Source organism: Pollicipes pollicipes, unplaced genomic scaffold (assembly GCF_011947565.3).
Source record: "Pollicipes pollicipes isolate AB1234 unplaced genomic scaffold, Ppol_2.1 Scaffold_7261;HRSCAF=8764_pilon_pilon_pilon, whole genome shotgun sequence".
Classification (NCBI taxonomy): Eukaryota; Metazoa; Arthropoda; class Thecostraca; order Pollicipedomorpha; family Pollicipedidae; genus Pollicipes; species Pollicipes pollicipes.
Window position 1 is genome coordinate 49,379,946 of NW_023597054.1, and position 25,125 is coordinate 49,405,070.

Below are 25,125 nucleotides of genomic sequence, written 5' to 3' on the forward strand. Positions count from 1 at the left end.
GATTTGGTGTCCAAAAGTGTTCAGAGGTACTTCTCTCAAATGTGTTATCGTTTTCGTCCAGCTGTTTGGCACGGCTTTGTCTTAGCCGCAGGGCCGACGCTACGCGGAGTAAGGGGACGCCTGGTGTCGAGTTTTTTTTGTTTGTTTTTTTGCTAGGATATGCGGGCGTGCACGCTCGCATATCTTAGCAACAAAAAAGGCATATACATTGCTAGATTTATGCATTGAGCATGCACGTGCATGCTCAATATATATGTAAAAATATCTTTAAAACATGCCCTCATTAACAAAAAGGCCATATCCCGCGCTTTTTTAAGGGAACTCTTTCACATTCAGGGGCCATTTGTCAACTCTGTACCCCTGTTTCTGAAGCTCTGGCTGCGCCTCGTGCGTCGATGCCCGCCAGATGTGCCGTGCTCGGTCCGTACCTATCCACATTCCACCGTGCTCAGTCTTCACATGTCTGCGGGGCCGGCCGTGCTCAGTACGTACCTACCTACATTCCACCGTGCTCAGTCTTTACCTGTCTGCGGGGCCGGCCGCGCTCGGTCCGGGCCTACCCACATTCCACCGTGCTCAGTCTTTACCTGTCTGCGGGGCCGGCCGCGCTCGGTCCGGGCCTACCCACATTCCACCATGCTCGGTCTTGACCTGTCTGCGGGGCCGGCCGCGCTCGGTCCGTACCTGCGCGCGGGGCCCGACAGTGTTTGGTCCCTACCTGCCTGCTAAGTCACTGTGAGTGTCGAGCCACATATGTTGCGTTCTTGAGAAGTTTGTGGGCGTTACTATGTTTAACGTTAAAGTGGTATGCACGGTAGCACTGTTGTATAGCCAAAACGGGGTGCAGAGAATGATTATATCTGGGATGCCTTTCTTTTTTCGCCGGAACGACGGTAACTGTACAACTGGTGTATCTCTTTGTGTTTCATTCAAGTGTCCACCGAATCATCCTGGGTCCACCGGGTTATCCTGGGTCAGCTGTGCCGAGTCGGCTGAGGCGGCCATTTAGTTGGTTCGACCTGGCCTCTGGTCAATGTGGGTGGATGCAGATATAGAACGGTTGGGTGAGGAGCGGAACAAGGGGAGGAGAAGATATTTTGACCGTGGGTGATTTATGGCGGTCGGCTCCGGCTGACCGCGCGTCGGTGATTATTGATGTTTACCGCCTGGCCCACGTCACGCTGGTCCCATCGGGAGGGCGTGGACCACGGCCACACAGCCCGAGATGAGCAGCCCAGCCCGCGTCACGCTGGTTCCCCGGGCCGGTGTGACCACGGCCGCGACGCGCAGCCCAGACTGCATCACGCTGGTTCGCCGGGCATGCGTGACCACGCCGTACGGCCGTGATGAGCAGTCCAGACTGCGTCACGCTGGTCCCCCGGGCCCGCATGATCACGCCGTACGGCCGTGATGAGCAGTCCAGACTGCGTCACGCTGGTCCCCCGGGCCCGCATGATCACGCCGTACGGCCGTGATGAGCAGTCCATGACTGCGTCGCGCTTGGTCCCCCGGGCCCGCATGATCACGCCGTACGGCCGCGAATGTGCAGCCCAGACTGCCAACACTCTGGTCGTCTGGGCACCCGGTGGTCGCAAGGAAAATCGTCTTTACGTCACATCGGGAAAATTTTCATCGGTACAAATGCAAGTGGAATACTCCAAGGATTGCAAAAAGGTTAGCAATAATTCTCTGCAAACCGGCCCGAACACATTCAGCGTCTTCCCTGCATTGAGTTTAAAGCTGGGTTAGCAGGCCATTGGAGCATTACGTGCCTGCAACCTATGGACATTATATATTTTTATGGGAAATATAAAAGCTGACATCAAACTGTACCACACCTGCTGCAATGCGATATCCTTAATCTGTTAGGTACGGCTGCTATTTTAGTACGCTGTCATCATTAAACATGAAGGGTAATCGCTTCAACCGTCGTGCTGTTGTAACAAATCTTCGGCGCAACTAGATACGGCCCTGCAATTTTGTGCATCTTTCGTTCATTGCGCACCTCGAAAATGCTGTAGATCAGTGCCATCACACGATAGTGACATCACAACCGTCTTTTTCCACTACTGGTACTAGAGTAGGAACTCAAAAAGATCAATTTTGGTGACTTGTTCTGCGATAGGCTTATTTTAATTCAGTTCATGTCCTTTCACCTCCCAACGTGGAAGGACGTTCGTTGTCACATGCCGTCAGACAAATCTTACCCGCAAGTTCGTACCTTATCATCAGCTCAGTGCACATAGCATTAGAGACCAATGGATGTTCACGATGTAACAGTAGCTATATGTACAGTGGCAAATGCTATTCCGGGTGATATTTCACACACCCACACCCACACCCACCCACCCACCCACACACCCATACACACACGGGCCACAACCCACACATATATTTTATATATATATATATATATATATATATCTCTCTCTCTCTCTCTCTCTCTCCGTCCCTCTCATCCGTCTCTCCTCTCACTACTCATCTCTCCCTCTCCTCTCTCTCTCTCTCTCTCTCTCTCTCTCTCTCCTCTGTAATATCACCCCTGCTCATATATATTCACCAGATCATGACGAATCCTGAGGCCACCAACACTGAGCAGTTGGCTCCGTGTCGGTCTGAGCTTCGAGGGCCCATTCCTTAAGTAGGGACAAGGTCGGACCAGCGATTTGCATCGGTCGGCGACCCTAATACAGTGCGGGGCGACCGCATCGCCCGAGCGCCCGCCGTTTCCTAACAAAGTGCTTTGTGTCAGTACGGGGCCTCGAGTCGACAGGGTAACATTTGCTGGACAGAAGGGGACGGGATCTCGAATATCAGACGGCCTCTTGGGCTGATTGGGGTCCTCTGGCAATGAACATGCGATCGGTTATGTAATACTGAAGCGTGATCTGGATGGGGGCGACCAATGCCCGCAATGTGCGGGTCGACCGAGTGCAGCACAAGTTTCTTATTTGGCTACTTTCTGGCACACTCTCCGGGAAAATACCTGCTCTTGTACCTGCTATAACATCCGACTGCTCCATTTAAAAAAATCATCCCCAGCAGCTCGAAGAGTGTAGCACGCTTGATTCTTTCTGGCAAATATTTTCCAATGTAAACTATGTGGCTGTGTAAAGTCTGGCTAGGCTATTTCCCCCTGTTTGTGCAGCCTCGATCGACCCGCGCCCGAACTCTGTTCGCTGTACCTCACTCTAGTATGTGGACAGTACGGAGCGGTCTGTTTTGCAGGTTGCTAGGCATTGCGAACACCTTCTTTCAGCTGGCAGCACTAACGCGGAATCTTTCAGGGCAGCTGTGGCATTTTCAGAGTTCGATCAAGTATATTTTGACTCTAGCATTTTCACTTAGCTTTGATACCTGTAATTCATCAGTTTTGCTCATACCATCATGTGCTGTGTATTTACTGTATTTTATTTAAACGTCTTTGCTTGTCAAGGGAGCGTTGCTCTGTTGGCGATAAAAGATAATAAGCAAGTTAACAAATGAACAGGAACCTAATGACATATAACGAGAGCCCACATTGAGGCAATGGCGGGGTCCTTTGTCAGTCAGAGCCTCTCTGCAGAACGGTGGACCCTCCAACCCGATTTCAGTGATGGAGCCAGTTAAGCCGAACTAGAGCCGATGTGCCAATCATTGGACCATCTGCGGCAATCAGGGGTCTTTTTGCGGCGATGAGGGTTTTTGCGTCGGCCAGGGGCCAACACGCGGGTCAGAAAGCCTCTTGCGTCAGGGAGGGGAGCGATGTAATATAAAGTATCCCTCTAAGGGCTTCCGGATCAACCAGAGTATCCCATCCCGTGCCGCCAGAATGGCAGCTGCAAGGCGCTCCACGCTGGGACTGAATGATCCTTCAGCACTTGACCGGGAACGAAAATGTGCCCCCTGGCGTTTTACTCAAGGGGCCCCTTGCCGGAAAAGGAAGGATGTCTCTTTAGTGTTGAAAAGAGTGGGTCGAAGTGAGCTAAAAATGAAGAAGGCAAACTATGTTCGCATGAAAACGTTCATTCTTTTGCAGAAGTGACTAGTGAATCAAATTGCATGAAAAAGCTGTGAGCCGATGGGCTGACAATCTCAGCAGCAGGAACAACGTTGGCCACGATTGCCATTTCAGTAAAATCGGGTTGTGTTGGCTGCTGCAGAAACACAAGGCGACGGGCGCAGTGCATGCGAGATCGGCCGTTTTAGAATAATGCTTAGAATAATGCTAATAGATCCGTACCATTTAAAGATTAGGTTCTGGTATATCTTCTTTTTAACAACTTTTTCAAGTCGTCCTCTGGATGGATTGTTAGTTAATGTTACACGGAAAATAGGCATTCTACCTTAATTTTTCCCGTTCCAATTTTCTGCCCACCCGTTTACCACCGCTTGGTGCTAGCTGCGGGACCGACAAGGTGGAGCCTATGGAGCTTGCAATGCCGGACGTAGAGGTTTTGTTTGATAAGATTGGGGATCGTGCATGTTCAAGCCAAGTTAGATCATTTTTCTCACCAATTCATTCTGACCGAATGTTAAACATTTCTAGACAAACCTTGTTAGGCCATGTTAAGGTAAGCTTTCCCATTTCATCTACAATCTTTGCCCACGGGATCCTCAATACCTCCGTAGAATCCAGATCAAAATTTGGGTGAAGCTCCTGAATTATATCGGATTAGAAGGGCTCCAATGAACCGTCATGAAATAGAGAGCACTGGCGATTTATTCCATGCAGGCGTTTACCGCCTAATTTATCGGTCTTCAAAATCCATACACAAATGATATCGCGATAGCCTCTGGCTTCTGTTACACTTATTGAAGTTAAAAATGATAATGAAACAAAGGCAGCCGTGGCCCTCATCAACAAGGGGATTATGCACATCGTTTTTGGGGCCTGGCACCATCAGGGATCATTTTACAATGCTGCCCCCCACTTGCCAAGGCTCTGGCTGCGTCCCTGCCCAGCTGGGTAGTCGGAAGACGCAGTGCATGAAGGAACATTGCACTCCCATCAGGCATGTTTGACACGGTTAGTATTACTTTGGCGGCCATTGTCAGAGGATTACCGCTGTCGCTTAGTCGATTGGTTTCGATCGCCACGTTTTCATCACTGTTCCATCAAACATCATGTCAAAGTAAAGGCTGACAGAGGCACGCATCAGTGGATCTTCCGAGCCTAAACGGCTAATAACTTGGTAACGTTTTTGATGCTCATATCCGACCGGGTTGTTTTCATTTCCGGTTAGACATCGTAGAAAAATCACGCATCTTGCTGCACTCTGTAGAACTTGAAACATCGCTAACTAATGTCTGAAACACTTACACAATGGCTCAAAACTTGACCAGGATCAACAAGATAAAATAATGGTGTAATCAAAAGCATGCAGCAGTCAGGAAAATCAGAAAATATGCGAAGATCTCGGAAGAAAGTACAATTATAAGAGAAGTAAACATGCCCAGGGGAGATTCCGAATTTCGTCAAAGTGTGTGAGGGGTGGGAGCACGCAGCGTGATGGGTCCTTTAGAGCTTGGGGCCTCTCCCTCCAGAATCCTCTTATTCCTGGCATTAAATTTAAGATTCCGATATATGTTATTTTCGTACGGGAATCCATCATATTGTGTGCTGCCCTTAAAAAACTAGGCGTACTACGTATGCAAATACATGAAACTTGTTTTTTCTCAGGATCAAGCTGGATCTGGTCATTTTGAGGCTAAATGTTTTGGTAAAATATGACAAAATTTAGTTCAGATGGTTTCTGAATACCATCAAAATCAAGCACAAACTTGATTCCTAGCTTATTTACGGCTAGTTGGATAGTCGATGCGATCAGCTGACGGTTGATGAGTAATGCACAAATTTTGCTTTGACTTTATGAAGGAGTAACAAATATCGTCGACATTCAAGAAGGCCCTGACAAGAATGAAAGGTCCCCTGCAACTGAGCTCAGGCACAAAGTGCCCTACATTAATGTGGGGGGCCCTTGAGCACAAGCATATGAGGTAACACCTTGGCGTTGCCTTTTGTGGGCTCCAGCAACAACACAAGGACATCCGAGCAAATGGAACGAGCCCGATACCAGTATAAGGGGCCCCTGAGCAACCGAGTGTGCTCCGGCATGTGGGGCCCCGACAAAGCGCATAGAGGTTTTCGGGCGTATATGAAGGATTCGCGGAGGGGTCTTGATCGATTGAGAGTGCCCGGGCGCAGGCCGCAGCCAGAGCCTTAGCAAGGGAAGGGAACGGGGTTGACAAACGGCACCTGAGTGTACAAGCTTCGCACCCACCAAACAATCGCCGAGTATGGCCCTGCTCTTAAGGGCATGCTTTTCTCTGCTATTTTTCATTTTTGCCCGATATAAATGGAGGACAAACCAAAGCTACCGCGAGCTCCATTCTGCTTGAGTCTTTTAGTCAATCAACTGAAGAAATCATGCCTTAAGCGACTACCTCGAATAAATTACCAATACTTTTTACTTAACAATGGTTCAATGGACCCTTTCCAAGCCGATAAAACTCCGAGGCGTTGTCAGAATCTTTATCTTGGCTGCACAGAGATATCAACTACCCCGCGAATACAGATCGAAATGGATCAGCAATTTGTGATAACCTGGCCAAGCCATGTTTGTTTACAAATGTTCAGTATCCAGTCAAAATCGATAAGCGATACAGATTATGTAACGTAGCTTTGAGCATCCGCGCTCGCAAATCTTAGCAACATAATCCCCGATGCCGGGCGTTGCAGTCTCCGTATGCCGCGTAGCGACGACCCTGCTGCTAGCCTTAAGTCGTCGCCAACAGGTGGACGAAAATTGTAGTGGATTTGAAAGAAGTATCTTGGAAAACTTTAGGACACGAAATAATACTTTTAGAAGGGAGTCTGGCGTATATTTCACCCGTGTAACTTTTAGATTGATGAATTGAAAGGATTGGCCTTTGTAGCACCGCGAAGTGGTGCTGGAATGGGGTGGTAGAACTGGAGGAGTAAATGCTGAATCTCTATTTTTCGTGTTGTTGTAGCTGTTAATCCGTCCAGTGTAGAACTTAAAAGCTGTAAAAAAGATACGCTATGCTTATTCTTTGAACGGTGTGAATTAATCTTTTAAGACATGCGGAAGCACTATTTCACGGTGGTTGTTCTCGCGCGCACGGCGCCCGCCGCCTGATTTTACCTGCAGTAGCCAAAGTCATTCGGTTTTATTGAAACTCAACCCAGGCCATCATTGTCCTTGTTTTCGAGATTGCGGGCGCTCAGGTTCAAATCCTTTGATAATTTATTTCCCTGGTCGATTCTGCAAAACGATAAATGTGCTCAGGCAAACATGGGATGGCTTCATTCTTTTCGAACCCATTTCGACGCACTCTCTTCAGCACTAATGAGACCCCTTATCTTTTCCAGGACAGGAACCCCGCTCCGGATAACACTACGGGCACATTGTTGTTTCCGGTCAAGGCCTGAAGAGCCATTTCATCCCACCGTTGGGTGTCTTCCGGCTGCCATTTTGACGACACGGCGGGATCCCCTGGCCGATCCGAAAGCCCTTAGAGTGATACGTTATATCACATTCGTCCCCATCCTGACAAGGGAGAATTTCTAAACTGCGCATACAGTAGTTGACCCCGGATCGACGCAAGAACCCTCAATGACGCAACAACATCACTGATCGCCGCAAGTGGTCCAATAATTGGCACATAAGTTCCAGTTCGGCTTGACGGGCCCATGCTGGAGTAAGGGTGTAGGGCCCACCGTTCAGTACTGGGGGCCCTGGCTGGCACAAAACCCTTCCGTCGCCTCAATGTGGACAATCAAGATAAGCTTTGAGGTTTCTTTTCATTGCCAGAGGGTTTTGACAACGAAAGACGCCCGCTAGCATTTGGGGTCCCGTCTCCGTCCCTGTTGAGCAAATCTTCCCACGACTGACTCGACTGGCCCCTTGTGGACACATAATACCCTGTTAGGCACTGTCGAGCCTTGAACGATACGGAAGCCCCGCATTGTTTATTAAGGGGCCCGACCAATGTGAATCACGGACACGGCCGTGTTGCTGCTTGGGGAAATGGGCTCCCAAAGCTCAGACCGAAACACAGCCGACTGTTCGATGCTGGTGACTTCCGACCGAAGCGGAGGAATGCTCTGTCTCAGGGGTCCCCAATCGGCGTAAGAGGCCTTCTTGCTGATATTTGAGCCCACGGCCCAACGGGCGGGGTCTTAATGTGACCTGCAGTCAGCCCTTCGGGCCGGTCAGTCCTCTAACCGGGCCCTTAATCTTTGGTCTCAAGAGGCCCCCGCCCCCCCCCCCCCTCAAACACCGCCCCTGGCCGACTCGGGCCGCTTTCTGTCACATGACCCCTAATGGACGCTGTGGCCCCTGGCCGACGAAGGAGTCCCTCATTATGTTAGGGACCCCGAACATTGCAAATCGCGGGCCCTGGCCTCGCTCCTGCGTAGAAAATATACATAAAGGACTGAGACGGGCATAGAGCCGACTGCTTGGCCTCATGTCTTGGCCCTATATAATAGGGATAGAGAGCCCTAATAACAAGGCCCTTATAGAATCCCTCCAAGTGGAATTTCATGTCACGACAACACGGTTCGGAGGCCGGGCCAGAGTCCAATCGGGTCCTTGATCTTTAGAACCGAGCGGCCCTCCAGCCTCCCTCCAGACATCCTTAAACAAAGTCCGTGACCGACTAGGGGCCACTAACCGAGACATGACCCCCTATTATACACTGTGGGCTCCCAACCGACACAGGGGCCCTAACCACTGTTTCTGGGACACAGACCAATGCAGATCGTGGTCCCTGGTCTTGCTCACACTTGGAGAATGGGCCTCCAGGATTCAGACTGACAGGACGCTATCTGTTAAGTGCTGGAGGTCTCTGGCCGACTTATACATTTGCATTGTCTCAGGAGGTCCTAAAACAGCGCAAGAAGACCTATACTGACATTTCAGGTCACAATCCTACGAGTCGGGATTCTTTATGTGGCTTACAGCCAATCCTTCCGGCTCTTGTGCACGCCAACCGGGACTTTTATAGTCAGGTCCGAGTAATTGTCGTCTAGCCAGATCGTTGGGCTGTCCGGGCCCCTCTTTGGGCCTCATCAAACAGTGCACTTGGTCGGCTCGGGGCCCCTTGAGAGCGTAGGATCCTCTGTTGGGCGTTGTGGCCCCTGACAGATACAGGGGCCCCGACTAGTGTAAATCACTGGCTCCGGCTTCGTATCTGATTGTGAAGCAGGCCCTCAGGCCCATGACGATACAGAGCGGACTGTGCGACACCAGTGGTGCCTGACCGACATAAAGAACCACTTCGACTTAGGGTGTCTCTGGTCGGCGCAAAGAACCTTTTGGCTGGCATTTAAGGGTCCGTCCTTGCAGGCAAGGCCCATGAATAAGACTCCGACCAGCCCGTTGTGCCCTTAGACCCTCCAATCGAGCACATTATCGTCGGACCCGGTGGGCCCTCCAGGCTCTTTGGGCCTCCTCGAACATTGCCTCTGGTGGAATTGGGGCCCCTTGCCAGCACAGGGCCCCATTAGGCGCTATGCGGCCCTGATCAATATAATCTGCTGGCTCTGACTTTGCTCGTGTTTGGGAAATGGGCTCTCAGGCCCATGCCGACACGCAGCCAACTGTGCATTACTGGTGGATTCTGACAAACATATGTAGATCCTTACCAACTCAGGGGCCACTGATCAGCGTGCGGGGCCCTCTGGCTTGTATTGGAGTGCTCGGCCCCGTGGCCCGGAATACAACCTCCGGACGGCCCTCGCCTTTTGGGCCTTGTCTTTGTCCTCAAAACGCACCCCTAATTGTAGGTCACCGGGGCCCTTCGAGCCCCTCGTGACCTAAGGAGGAGAGGGGGACAAGTGCTCTGTGTGCTCCCCTTTGATTGCCGTACTATTGTGGTACTTCCATTCCCAAAGCCAAAATACGCCTCGAAAAGAGCCACTATGGTCATCGCTTCAGCTGAGAAATCAAACCCATAGTAAGCGTACGCTGAATTTGTGCAATAAGAGCTTCATCTACGCATATATTTTTGTGCTCACAGCATGTTTTAACTTCTCGCAATATTTATTTCACGAACTTTTCGACACATTAGTGTGTTGTAAACATTACAAAACACATGCGCTGGAAAAGGACAGGATAAACGAAGAGCATTACCTTCATAGTGGTGAACAGGATGTCAAATGAAATTTCTCTCGCGGAGTCGGATACTTCGAAGCAAAATGTTGAGTTATTCAGAGGGATTTCAAGACAACTGGCATTAATGATGAAATGGAACACGTTTGATTTAGCAATAAGTAAAAAGTACAAAACAGGTGGGACACTCCCTGTAAGAGAAGTGGCACCAGCCTCGGATGCATTTGGGTGTCAAGCAATGTGGCAAACACGAAGGACTTTTCCATTCAGTTTTCTAGCCTTGCAAGCAATCTCTCACATAACACGATCATTGTTGCTTGTATATGCCGGCCAAGAGAGAGAAATTCCACACTTGATCGCCTGATGCTTCCCTTCTCTATCATTTAGGCATACCTGGCGCAGAGCGGACAGTGCGCAGTGACCATAGCCAGCAAAAGAAAGGGATGCGCATAAACGAGCGCAGCCAACGGAGCGAAACCGTAGCGCGTTGGAGGCATTGAACGCGGAAGAGAAAGACTGGTGGAGTCAGTGTACTCCCCACCAAGGCCCAGTCTCCCAACTGGGAGCGTCGGTTAATGGGGACGTCGTCAGGATGGTGGGCTTGAGGACTGCAAAGAATTGAACTCTAGAAAGTGAAAGATTATGTGACTTAAGATCGAGGAAGACGTGCCTCATCTCCAGATATCCCACTGAAGCCATCAATCAACCTGACCGAACCCACTCATCCACTGTTCATCCTCGCCGTCCAATGACAAGATGAGGACAGGGTTGCAGTTACAGTACTTTGGATCAAAATTTCGGAAAAAGGCTCTCTTGTTTGTAGTAATTATTCAGTTTTACATTCAGGCTGGGCAGACCAAGACTGAGAGTTCAGATGTGGACAATAAGTGTGGTGATAACTTGTGCATCAATGGAGAATGCATAGATGGAAACTGCACCTGCTATGCTGGATGGAAGGGTCCAAGCTGCCAGCTGTGTGGAGGAAGAGTCAGGTATGCATTGTGTAACACATAGGGAATGAAGCCACTATGATGTTTGTTGCCTGCCTCAGTTTCATACATTGGCCAAAATATTCTTCAACATTATAGGCTGCTTGAGTTTAGGTAGAGAAACAAATGTGGAACAGTTTGATCTCACTGAATCCTATATTTTAGCAGTGAAATCATAAGCACTCATCTGGTGCTTGGCTTCTTGACTATACTCTTTAGGAAGCAGGAAAATTGTTATTTGAACATACAAAATGTGACATGCATGTTATTAGACCAGAAATTGCATCACAGTTACAGCCCACACCAACATTGTTTATGCATTGGCCTGTAGGTACAGGCACATTAAGGTTAGGGAGAAGGAAAACATTATGCTAACTTAATTGGTTGGCAAAGCAGTGAAACATGGTGTTAAGTTATCAGATGTGGATGTCATTTATAAGTTGAGGAAAAATTCAACCATGATAAAGAGCATGGACATGACATGTCTGGTCTAAATTTGAGTAATTCAAATCTTCTCAGTCACAAATCAATCAATCACAGGTCACTGATTTTCGGGAGGGCTAGAGGCCACAGCCATACATCAGGGTTACTTTCAAGAAACTCAACATAACAAATACAAAAATGCAAATGCTATGGGAGAAGGGGGTTGGTGGCTGCACTGAGCTATAGGTTTATCCCAACAAAGTGTTGCTAGGTTTAACCAACAACATACATAGACCAGAGCTCAGGCCAGATCATTTAAGTAACCCAATATTATTTGTGATTTCTGCTAGGAGGGATGTGCTCAAAATTTGTCATCACATTATCATTCTCAGCACCAAGAGCATCATGTTTGCCATTGCTGTGACCTCACACAGATTTTGGTGCATTGCAAATATTGGGTATTGCAAATATATCTTGTATTCTATACACACATACACACACACACACACACATATATATATATATATATATATATATATATATATATATATATATATATATATATATATATATATATATATGCATATATATATATATATACCATGTATACCTGGGGAAGAGAGATATGATTGCTTATATGTTGCCCTTTGACCACAGACCTACACCTGTGACATGCTGGTCTGATCTGCTAGCAGGAGGCACCTAGATGCTATGGTTAACCATTGCAAGGTTTGGTGCTATTGACTGATCTTTAGAGGGGAGGAGCAGCAGGCTGCAAACCATTAGCTAGGTGTTTGCTGGCATGTGAACATGTTGACATCCCTGTTACCTGAGGGCTATATGTTGAAACACTGCTGCAGTCAAAATTGAATGCCTGTATGTCATATTTGCATGAAAACTTGCTTACAGTATTGCTGCAGGTCTTAAACCATCCTCACCACCCAGAGATAGTTGAAGTAATTGCAAAAGAATGACATTTGCAATGTGCCACAAATGTACTGACAACAATTTTGCAGTATTTTGTAAGGTGGGGCAATGACTGCACTTGAACTTGGCCAAAGTACCTGTGCTTTGAAGAACTCAGTGAAGAAATAATATCTGACCTCATGTAGCTTGAGTGCCTTCTGGGTTGGGTTTTTTGGGGGGAGGGGGCTAAACCTTATGTGCAGACACCCCTGGTGTGTGCACGGCCAGGGGTGTGTTCACACTGGAATACTATGATGTTGGTTTTCTTGAGATTAAGCCTTATTGTAATGAAGACTCTGCCCAGTGCCTGCAGCATCTGTACCCTGGGTTTGTGTGGTACATGACAAAGTGTTAAACAGCACACAGCAAACATTCCAGTAAAAATTATTTGTTATATTATGATTTATTATATCTTAGTGCTATATTTAGCCTCTTTGTGTATCAATCAACAATAAAGGCCATCTTTTGCAGTCCTCCAGTTTTAATGGGCCATTATTATTCTACCAATGCATCATGCATCTTTGGGAGATTGTGCAGTGCTACAAAGTTGACTGAAAAAAAACAATGATTCAACTCATGTTCACTATCACAAGCAAGATTTATTTGTAATGATATGACCATCATCAAAGTGCTGCAGCCTGGGTTTCTACAGGTCCTGGGATCCCCAAAATTCTTGAGGAGGCCACCAAGGCCTGCAAGCATGTCCAGCCTGATGGCTCAGTTGGTTAGAGTGTCTGTCTTCCAATTCATACACCTGTGGTGGGATGGGTCCGGGTCACTTAAGCCCCTTGCTGTTTGCCCTTGACAGATATGGGCTGCAGCTGGTGTCAGCAGGTGTGCCAAAGGTCAGATGACATCAGTGGGCATGACAAACAATTCAGGGGTTGCGGCATTTTAAGCTACCAAATTCTACCATTGACATGGGATTGCACAATTGGATGGTAGGGTCAGAACTCACATAACAAGCACTGCTTAGCATGAGCTCTGATCCAAGGGGTCCATCTATTCAAAGGGTTTGGATGAAACCTTTAAAAAGTTTTCTAAGCCCATTTGTGGATATTTTCCCAATGCTGTTTTCTTGTACAGCATAGGGGCAGGGATGTCATAAAATGAAGAGTTCTTTCCACATGCCACCACATTGTCAGTGCCAAATGCATTGTATCAGGGCTACAAACAGCTAGATTTTTCCCACTATGATACACATTGAATATCTACACCAATTGCAAACAAGGGCACAGTTCTATCTCTGCTTGGGGTTAATGCACAAAACCACAAACTGAGCACCTGCGGCTACCTCCCCCGACCACTTGCTCCAGATATATTAAGGGGAGATTCCACTTTTGTGTTGGGTGTTTGACACTAATCGTGGTTGTCAAGATATGTCCTTTTGCAGGCTTCAATTTATCTGGTTTTTAAGCTTAATGCACGCGAACTTTTGCAGGTTGTTTCGCGCCGCCAATTTGAAAGTCCTCCAAGCTTGCATAACGTCATTGAAACGTCCGGCGATTATCGCCACCTCGCTAGCTGTACTGCGCTCATGGTCTAGTATAAGATGGTGACTGAGGTATTCGCGTTTGCAGTGATTCTGTAACAGGTGTCCCAATAATAAAAGTCACCATTTTGTGATGAATAACAAGTAGTTGGGCCACCGCTAATTATTCTGAATAAGAGGTTGAGAATTTAACATCTTGTAACTGTCATGGTAACCAGAAAGGTAAAAACGACTTAAAAACATGCCGTGACGGAAAAAATATGCAAGAGCATCACGGAAAAATGTGAAGACACGCACATCACGCTTGCATGAAAAATTTCCACGCATTGACCACCAACGCCACCTTGTGGCGCGCGGGATTACTGCAAGTACGTCGCGTCATCCACTTCTGTGGCAACTGTGACGCAGGCATTTTGGCAAGGAATGTGGAGTAATAAAAATGCGGGCAAGCGGGAGCTCACTCCAACCATTTATAGCGGTATACAACAGATGAGGGTGAGCACACTTCAGCATAGGCGCAGTAATATGAGGAGGTGCAAAGTTCAGCGGCTAAATTCGAAATACTGCTATCTGCTTATCCCTCAGAAGCATTCAACTACCACCGCGGTTTGTTGTGGAAACAATGAATTCTGAACAGAAAGACACATCTAGCAACCTTTCTGATAGCTGTTAGACTTTGAGAAAGCTGTTGATTTATGATTTTTAAAAGGAATGCTCCCCATTCGAAAATATTGAAGCAAACATCAGATGTGATAAAATAAGCGTCCCTTAAGCTATTGGCCTTAAAAAGTTTAAACACAACTATCAATATAACTTAAAACTATACAATATATTGAATTGGAGAAGACTGATCAGACAATGTAATTTCTCCATTAAGTAAATATGCTTCCCAATGCGTCATGTTATTATGGCTTTATGGATGCTTGGCTGACCTTGAAATAGTATGCACGAAATAGTGTGCACATCTTCATGGAAGTATAGTTTACAAAAAAGAGGGTTTTAATCATAAGACGGAGAGGGCTGTGAACTGCACCGAATGATCTTCAAGGTGGCTATTTCAGTTCAAAATCCCATGCAAATGTGGAATACTCCCTTTACCTACCAAACTATGAATGCGGTGCCAGCTGGCAATCGTGGTGTTTGGTATAAATGTGGGTTTTTTGTATGAATGTGAGTTTTACTGTGATGTTTCTGGTGCATGTTTATCGTACCGTGTTGATAAATGACAACCAAATCAGCCTCCCATGTCTACTCTCCATTGTAAATGGGCTGTGCTAAGACATGCTAAACTGGGCTCCTATTAGCACTGGGATTTCGTGATTTCGTTTTGCTGCATAGTAAAAAACACCACTTGTGCTCAGATGGATGTACACTATAACATGCAAATAAGTAATCTCTGTCCGCCTCGTTAGCTCAGTTGGTTAGAGCACGTGTGGTCTGATCCATCCACCCGTGGTGGGGTGGATTCGAGTTGCCTTAGGTGCTCGCTATATGCCCTGGACTTGGATGGCCTGCGGCCGGTGGCAGCGGCCGCTTTAAGAATCCTATGATTTCAGAGGGCAGGATGGGCCGTGCCGACCAATGCGTGACGTTTTACGTTCCCCGCCGAAGTCTGGCGTTGACCTGCAATCTCACGATCGGATGGTGGGGTCGGGTCTTTACAACTAATTTTGCTTATTGTTTGCTGCGCGATCCTAGAAATCCAGCGATACAAACGGCTCCGACTAAATCTTACAAAAGTTTTAAAAAAGCACATTCAGAGGTATACATAATTTGAAATGCACGGAGCATAATCTTGACATAACCTTGCTTACGAATCAGAGCATAACCTTGCTTTAGCACTGCCTAAACACCATCATCACCACACCCCGAAAGTCTGCGCGGTCGCAGAGGTGGGCGGTCGATCCTCTGTGCTGCTGAGACTGCACCTCACCCCTCCTGCGGCAGGTTGACGGAGCCGGAGGGCGTGATAACGCACGGCATAGGGAACTATTCCATCGACATGCAGTGCACCTGGCTGGTCGACGGCTCCAAGGATAACCGAACCATTCAGCTGTACATGGACAGCTTTGCCACAGAGTGTGGCTGGGATCATGTCTACATATTCGACGGAGATAGTGTTTATAGCAATCTACTAGCTGTGTACAGGTCAGTGACATGCATGTCAGCGTCGCCTGCGTACCACGGCGGTCGTATGTTGCCAGCGTCGTTGCGCTGAAGACATATGCGTGAGGTATTTCAATGGATGTCAGGTGCATACATCTAATTGAAGACGTTCCATGTATATCGGTGTTTTATCTCACTGAAGTGTGCATCCCTGGCCATGGGTGTAGTTTCGGAAAATCAGTTTGGAAGGGTGGGGACGGAGAGGGCAAACAGTGGTTAAATGACTCAACCGTTCCCAAAATAAACCAACAAATGGCTTCTCCCCGGACTTGGCCACTTGCTTCTCAAAGGGGATGGGATTGGGCAAGAGGTGAGGTGGGTGACCGAAGCCCCGGCCGAACAAAAAACTAACAGACACACCTGTCTGAACACCCCTGTCACCCCCGTCGCCCCTGCCCGACACCATCAAAATCACGAAACAGCCCTGTCTCGGGCATCATCTGCACACGACTCTGCCAGCGCGCTTGTCTAGTTTCATGCCGATGCCGTGCATGCAGCGAGAGCGGTGCCACAGCGGGCCGTGCTGACGCATGGTCATGGCCGCAGCGGGATGGTGCAGTTGGACAAGTACGCAAGCCACAACCTGACGTCGCTGGAGGCCAAGTCGGGGGCCGCCTACATCCACTTCTACTCGGACGCGGCGTACAACATGACCGGCTTCAAGATCACCTACAGGTAGCGACTGAGCCGACGACGTCAGCCACTGCTGGGGTGGCCTGGTCGGGGGCGTGGTGGAGGTGCTCTATGTGTGCTGTCAGGCTGAGTGTGTGTGTCTCTCCGTTTGCGGCACGCGCGTGCCGTCGGATATCGCGCCGACGCATGTAGCCGGGGCTAGCGTTCGTCTGTGCCCGTCAAGCTATCACAGCGGCTGACAGGCCGACATCTACTCCCAAGTCGCATGCAGAGCTTCGTCATTTAGGTGGGATTGTCACGTGTTCCGCTTGTCTCGGTGTACGTTCGCGAGGTGCGTGTACGGCAGTCACAGTGTGGGCCGAACGAATCGGCGCTAGGACATTCTGAGGTATGGCGTGTCGTGTTTCTTGTGCTGGCGTACACAGCGTTACTTGATAACTCGGAGCGCAAAAGCGGCGGTCTATTCTTATTTTATTTATATATCTTATCTTATATATCTTATTACTTCCGTATCAATATCATGGGAATGACAAACAGCTTGGGTCCACCTCTTTGTCATCTTCCGGAGCAGCCTTTGATGGTTGCGCTACCAATGACAGGGTACCACTTTGAGGCTTTATTGTTCACACTGCAGAGTTCGTGTTGTCTGCCGAGTTTCCATGTTGTGATGTAAGCAATGCATGTAAACCGAGAGGGCCCAAAACAGTGCCGGCACCTTAGTCTCGGCCTTTGCAATGCTGCCATAGTAGGCGCGTGGGGCAAAAATGTATATGAACTTTTGCTTTCTAATTTATTTAAAAGCCTGGACTAAGGTTGGTGTTAATTTTTATTTTTAGTAGCACAGTTTTGCCTAATTTGGCTCCTGAGCGTGCCCTTGACGTAAATAATGCGTAGCCGGCGATTGGCTTGTCGCTAACACAGACGTATCTCTGCAATCAAAGGTCAGAAATAATCCAATTTCAAATATTTTTCATACACGAGCGAAAAGATCGGGGCTCAATCTCGCAGTGAACAGGAACCACACAAAACCAAGTTTGAACTAAGTCTCAGATGAACGTTGCACGTGCCGTCCGTGCCCGGGCGCCGCGTTTCTGCAACACTCAGAGGCAGCTACAGATGCACAGCAATGGTGTCGAGACTGTCGTTCGGTGCCGGTGACCGGCGGCGGCGGCTGCGGCAGGTACCACTCGTGCCCGAGCGTCTCCAGTCGGCTGAACTGCTCTGGCAACGGCGCCTGCGACCCGGAGTCGGGCCAGTGCACGTGCAACGCCGGCTGGAGCGGGCGCGCCTGCAGCGAGCCGCACTGCCCGCGCGACTGCAGCGGCCGCGGCGTCTGCGACCCCCAGCAGCACCGCTGCCGCTGCCACGACGGCTACACGGGTGAGCGCGGCCGCCGCCTCCCGACCGGCTAGCACGCAGCCTCGGCCGGCAGTTAACCCGCAGTCAGCAGGGCGCGTTTGGTAACGCCGCCGCGTCTGTCTGTAGTCCTCTTTGTTCTGTTAAAATGTCGTATAGGTTTTGTGTAACTCATTATTTAGTATATCTACCTTGATGTATAGCCACCTTGAACGCGAGAGGCATGGGCTCAGTTGTTGAAACACGCGCTGCTGGCTGCGTCGATCGTTGCCTGTAATCTGGCTGACTGGGCGAGTGTGTGCCGTTGCCTTGAGCCTGCGCCACCGCTCGTGTGCCGACCTGCTGACGGGCGCGTGGGTGCGGCCGGCGGCCTGCAGGCTCCGACTGTAGCCAGGGGGAGGAGCTGGGCTACTGGGAGTTGCTGCCACCCTCCAAGTACGTGCCACCCGGCCGCGCCTCCCACGCTTCCGTCGTCAAGGGCGACTCCATCTGGCTGCTCGGAGGGGAGTCCTTTGCGCCCAGCGACTTCGTCGTCAAATATGACGTCAACGGTGAGTGATTCTCGTCAACCACTTATCTGTTGTGTAGTGCACTTGAGCCTTCTTCCAAAACAGTCGTCAGTTTCTAGAGTCTTTGGGGCACATCGCTGGGAGTTTACAAGTATGTTACATGGGAAACGCCGCTTGCCTCCCGGCTGTATTCATCTGAGAACAACTACACGTCAGATCGATATCTGGGGACAACCGAGCCGTCTTCATGCGACTGGCTAACCACTGCATCTCTTGTGCGACATTCGAATAAATACTGGCCATAAGGTATATAACATTTGGCCGTTCAGACGCATGTCGTGTCCATACTTAAGGTCTGAAGTCATGGCTAATGATGCCCCCCCCCCCCCAAAAGGGGGAAAAAGAAACTAACACCGCAATCGCCATGTAGACACTGTTCCATGCTCTGGTACGTGATTACTCGCCGTGATTTTACATCGTTATCCTGAACTAACGTCGAACCAGTAGACTCAACGCCGAATGCAGACGATTAGGAGAGGATGGTGTCGCAAACACGGGTGGTGCGTGACCGGGTGGTGCCAACTGACCCAGCCGGCAATCGACGGACGAGCTTCACCTCAGGTGGTGGAGCATGCCTTAGTAGAGGCATGAAGAAAGCGGAAGTCATACAGGCGACCTGTTCATCCTTCATGTGCAAAAGGCAGGTCACCCTCACATACCTTTATGGTATGCAAATCGGAAAAGGCCATTGATTTTGCTATTTTAAGCCATTTTTTGATGATGTTCAGGTCACTCTGGGGTCGGTCCCAGGTTTAGTCGACCAGCTAACCTTCGCTGTTGATGACAGGTTGTATTCATCTTTGAGCATTTAATCTGTGGGTGGCTGTACGGTTGGTCTCGGAGACTGCGGAGACTTTCCACAGAAGCGGAAATGTCATGCATTCTTACAGTGAACAGCATCAGATCTGGTGCTACTGAACAGATTCACATGAGATACACCATCTCGATACCACCGCTATCAGCGGATACGTTCTGTCTGTCTGCTCACACTTTCCGTTTCATGGCCATTTTGTCACGGAGTTGCGGAACACCAGCACGTGGTTTACACCAGTGGGAGGCACTCCTATGGTGATGTCTCGGGGCTGGATGGGATTCTGTATTCACCTACAGCACGTCTGTGCTTGCTTGTCTGGTATCAGCCGTACACTGTGCTTCGCGCCCGAAAGCTCCAACTACTGCTACCGCTGAGCAATGCGTGTGACTGGTGAAAGATTTGGGATAAGAGCCCTCTCGTCCAGCCATGACCATTTCAGGCCCATGGGATGGAGGAGAGTTGCTAACGGCCGGGCAGAACCGCATGCGCCTGGGGTCCCTCCACCGAGACTTAGCCCGCACAGGGACCTTTCTTCGGTGTGCTCGACGCTCGGACCAGGCCCCCACCATTGGGTACTCAGGTCCACTCATGGGGGGAACATGCAGCCTGTCCCGGATAAGTGGGACGTCGCGAAGATGCAGGACAAAGCGAGAAAGATAATACAAGGGCGGATGGTATGCAAGTCAAAAAAGGTCATTGGTTTTTCCATTGTAAATCATTTTTTGCTGATCCCAAGGTCACTCTGGGGTCGGTCCTAAGTGCAGTCGACCAGCTAGCCCTTGCTGTTGATGACAGATTGTGTTCGTCTTTGAACAACTAATGCGTGTGGCTGTACTGTTGGTTTCGGAGACTACAGCTGTACGGTGATTGCGTTGGCCTCTGACGGGCCCCGCTGGTCGCCCTCCGGCGTTCCCTCTCCCCCGGTCGCCATGCTCGGCCTGCGCCGCTCAGTGCAGCGGCTGGTCGCAGAGCGGCATCAACTCGAAGCTGGGCGCCGTGTCGTACCAGAGGCCGCATCTGTCGGTCGCCGCGGCCGTCACCGGTCGGGCGCCGTCGAGTGCGTAGTTGTTCGGCTCCATGTCGTAGCTTACGGTGTCGTCCCAGGCCTCGAAGTCGAGCGGCGAGCCGTCGTCCCAGCGCCAGCGGCCGGCGCCGTCCAGCTGCAGGCCCAGCCAGCCGTCGGCGGCGCCCGCCTGCAGCAGCTGGGTGATCAGCCGGTTATGGTCAGCTGAGTGCACGACCGTCAGCCGCGCGCCGCCCGGCAGCTGGGCGCAGGCGGCAACGGCGGCCGCGCGCCGGCCGGTCACCGCCGCCAGCGCTGTCACGTGCCGCAGCTGTCCGCCGTGCCGGTAGGTGGCGCGGCGGGCGGTGAGCCGGTACAGCTGGGCGGCGGCCGGCTGCTGACCGCTCTGCGCCCTGTCCGGCGCCGTGAACGCCCGGCACCAGTCGGCCTCGAGCGTCACCGCCTGGCAGGTGGGCAGGCGGCCACAGCGGGCGGCGCACAGCGCCAGGCTCGGCGCCGGCACGGCCGGGCCGCGCGGGGCTAGCGGCCGGCCAGCCGCCGGCTGGCGGTGCAGCCTAGCCTGCTGCGGCAGGCAGAGCGCCGCTGAGGTCAGCAGGCCGGCTGCTGCCAAACGCATGAGCGCGTTCATCGCGGCCGTCCCCCGGCCTCCGGGATCGGCCGTGTCCGGGCCCTGTAGCGGTTCGGACGGCTGGTGTGAAGGGGTTAATTGCTGCCCAGACTGGTTTGCGTGAGGTCGTGAACGGCCTCGTGACTGCCAGTTGTGTCCTGACTGCTTCGGATGGGTTCTTGGACTCCCCCCTACGTGGTTTCTGGGGCCAGGTGGTGTCCGTGCCAGCCGTGTGGGGTCGGCCTTGGCGGCCAGCGGTGACCGATGTCGGATGAGCTGGGCCGGCGGTCCACACCGTCACCGCCGCTCTCTGCGCACCAGACTGAGCCGCGGCCGACGAAGGCGTCCGGCGCGCCGTGGCCGTAAACAGCCACTGCCTTGGCGAGGCCTGTTGGTGAAGCCGGAGCTAGAGCTCCGCCCTCCTCGTTGTTCGGGCGGCGGGCCATGTATTTGCCTGGGTTCTGAGCGCCGCTAGGGTGGTGATCGCACCACGGAGGGGGCGCGCTGAAGCCCCGGGATTTTAAGTGTGGTGTTAGGCGGACGCGACCGGCGTTCGTGTAGCCGGCTGTTGCGGAAGGCTCTGCCCCCCTTGTCTGAGTAAATGCCGCTTGCTCAGGCATTTGGACGTAAATGGAGGTTTACTCGCTTGAAAGTGTTGGACAGGCGACAGTTTGCGTTGAGCACGGCGAACGCCCTGAAGGCCCTCTGACACAATGGCACAAACAACCCTCTGAATAGCATAGACGCGCGGCGACTAACATTGGAGCTGGCGGCAGCGCGATCCGGTGGTCCGCCTTCTGCCGGGTGCTCGTTGAATGGAATGTGGTCAAAATGTTTGTTACTGGTCTTTGGTAGGTAGCGGTTGGGGGAGAGGGCCAGCGAGCATCGACACAAATATGTAGCTAGTCCGTGTCCACGGCCAAGGTTCAAGTGGAAAAGGCTACATGGCTTGACAAGCCGAGAGATCGAAGCGATCTGAAGTGCTGCATGTTTGCTTAGACTTACGCAATCCCTCCGCTGATGGATAGATACGGCACGTGTGGTAGTGAGGTGTAATGGTTTCGCCTCGCATGCCATGATTAGGGGGCTTCATAGTATCTGCTAGCTCGAATGCCCGGCGATGCTTCAGTAATGAAGAAAGGTGCACTGAAAAGTAACGGTTGGAAATGGCTGTATTTGGTTGAAATAAAAATGTCCGTAATAAGGGCCCAACGAAATTTTCAGATGCAAATCAATCCCCGGAGCAATACAGTTAATACAATCTTGAAAAACGAAATACCACACCACCAGACGTTGAACTTCAGAGGCCAAGGCCAAACGATAGCGTACACTCTGTGCGAAATACATAACAGTCTCGGACTAATCCGCGAGATTTTCTGATGTAAGGGTAATTTTTTGAAATACGTCGCCCGTCCTTAGAAATCTTACTGTGACCACCTTATCCGGGCTCCCCTTGTAGCGGCCGGGTCGGGCGCTGAATAGCCGATGCCATACACAACGCAGCATTGCGATGGGTAAGCACAGGCCGGAAAGCGTCGTTCTTTGTGGTCTGGCCGCAGCTGTATTCATGTGGCAAGAATCAGACGGGCCCAGTGCTGCCCCGGACACCGCATTCTTGGTCGTGCCTTCCCGCTACAGGATGAACAGGTCACCTGCGTGACCTGGGATGCCTGAGCCCACTGGAGTAGCCACGTGGGAGAACACTGGCTCAGGTTGAAGCCCATCGCCGTCATGGACTGACCTTGGCTCCTGTTCATAGTCGCGGTATAGTTCTGCTTGGGAGGAGACTGGACCCGATAACGCGAAGGACATCTCAGATACGCTGAGTCGAATGATTGGGTTAAAGACGTTCGCTCCCTTGGCCTTGCCTATCACAATGGTCGCTATTGCAAGGCTTGGGGGTCCGGGTTTAGCAGGACCCTGGCGAGCGTGCCTTGCTTGAACACCACGCCGTGTATGATGGCGGGTCTAATGATTCCAGTCTGTTGAGGCTACAATGGGTTAATCATAGCCTCCTCTGTATCCGGCACGGTGGTCATTGATCTGCAGATCCTTTTTCTCCGCGCTGCTTTCCCAGAAGCTTGGTGTCCATAATCAGCAGGGAAGTTTTTAAGTGCCAGGATGATCTGCTTGCTGAGTGAGGGTGTGTGTTAGTACCGTTCGTCCAGGTGGGGAAGACCTTGGCCAAGAGGCCCACAGATTCGACAGACAAACAGAGGGGCGTTTGCTTTGGATGGTTTGGCGCTGGATTAGGCCGTTGCCATCGTGCAGGAGTTGGTTGGCGAACCGTTTTGCTGTTTTATCGCCATGTAAGTGCGCATACGCTGGCGAGATGACTGCCGATGCTCGGCTCGTTGTGCACTACTCGGCACGCTGTAACTATGCAACGCTGGATATGCAGTCGCGTAGGAAATCCACACCGGAACCGTCACCCAATGTGTGTTACGTTCTCCTAAGCGTTATATTTTGATGTGCGTTCTATCGTCTCCTCGCGACCGACGACTGTGTAATCGATTAGCGCATAGCAGCGGACAATCTTCGCTGCTCTCGCGGTTACTCGCCGTTCTGATGACTTCCAAATGGCGCAGCCCCGGCCACGGCTACCCGACCACCGTTACGACCAGTTGCTACCAAGGTTAGGTTGGGTAATCGTGAACCCGGCTGTCACCAATGGCAACCCGCTGGACAAATTGCTCGCGCCGCACCACACACATGGTCCGATCTAGGCCAAGGTACGGCATAAGCCCTACTCTCCGCGCTGTTGCAGATAAACCCTTTCAGAGACATATACCCTCTGATACAGGTCAACCCTCTGTATCAAAGGGTATATGTCTAATGGTGATTTTTGCCGCTCTCCCCCGTGAGGTGCCACCCTTCCGTGAAGGGAAGATTGAATGCCCCAATTTTCCTTCGGTCGTTTGTGGACGTTTGTAAAGCGCCCCTTCCGACCAAAGGGGAGGAACCAGACTAAAAACGGCTCCCGCAAGGGCACCGACTTTTGTCGGTGTAGGTATTAGCAACCCCATTGTCGTTGGAACAGCGACGAAGGGACCGTGGGCGTTAAGGGGAGTGGGGGGGGGGGGGGGGGGGGCTGCCTTGCGGTTTAGTCATGGCAGTCACCAACACATACCTTTGGCCCGGATTTGTGTCGCTGTGGGTGCCCCGCGAGACTCCGCGCGGAGAGATCGCTTAGCCATGCGCCACCCCCGGCCAGGGGTCACGGAGGTGGTGTGACAGGCGTTGAAGGGTGAGCCGCCGAGCACTGAGCTTGCCCCTTCCACCTTGGTTGGGTCGTGTCCCGGCTCACGGCCGGGGTGCCTGGTTTACCTCTGTGAGTCGAGGCACTAGCCCCGATAACTCGTACCCGGCGAACCCGTACCCGGCGGATCCCGCAGCAACTCTCTGTGCATCGGCCTGTGTAAAGCGCGCTGGTATCCCTGGCGGTGCCTCTCATTGAAGCGGCCCGTCCCCTGCTGGGCTCCGTGGTGGACGGGGAGTCAGCGCACCGAACCACAGAACAAAATCATGGCAAGCAAACACGACCACCAAGCAAAACTTCAACTGCACTGACATATGCTGAGCCGCTGCTGCAATGCTTGCTTATTCGTTCTGCCCAACTTGACGGGGAAGGATAATCTACATGACTGAAGATGAACCCTTTTCAACGCGAACAGGCATTCTGTGTATTTGGTACTCCAAAAGAGGTATTTCGGTATGCCGGCGGCGGACTCGAGGGCAAACTTACGAGGTACGTGGAAGCTAGGAAGCTGTTAACAGGATTGGCCCACATTGATATGGGGTCTTGGACTGAAACAGCCATCTTGAAGCCTTTTCGGTGCTGTTCACAATCCTGCCCTTCCAACGCCTCTATAGTTTCTGAGCCAAACGCCCGCGCAAATGGGCAAACGTATATCGGGGAAAGCGTTTCAAAGTCACTGTGGCATTCATCACGTCGTAGTAACATT

The 25,125-nt window shown here is 51.0% G+C and overlaps 1 protein-coding gene across 1 annotated transcript in view; it reads left to right on the plus strand.

Annotated features, from left to right (window-relative positions):
• The first annotated feature begins 10,590 nt into the window (after window positions 1-10,590).
• LOC119112003 (attractin-like protein 1) overlaps window positions 10,591-25,125 on the plus strand; it is a 31,202-nt gene continuing 16,667 nt past the window's right edge. Inside the window, exons 1-5 of the mRNA XM_037235930.1 lie at window positions 10,591-11,113; window positions 15,939-16,139; window positions 16,704-16,832; window positions 17,971-18,170; window positions 18,524-18,697. Coding sequence (XP_037091825.1) covers window positions 10,878-11,113; window positions 15,939-16,139; window positions 16,704-16,832; window positions 17,971-18,170; window positions 18,524-18,697 — 940 coding nt within the window. The 5' untranslated portion in view covers window positions 10,591-10,877. The remainder of the gene's footprint in view (window positions 11,114-15,938; window positions 16,140-16,703; window positions 16,833-17,970; window positions 18,171-18,523; window positions 18,698-25,125) is intronic.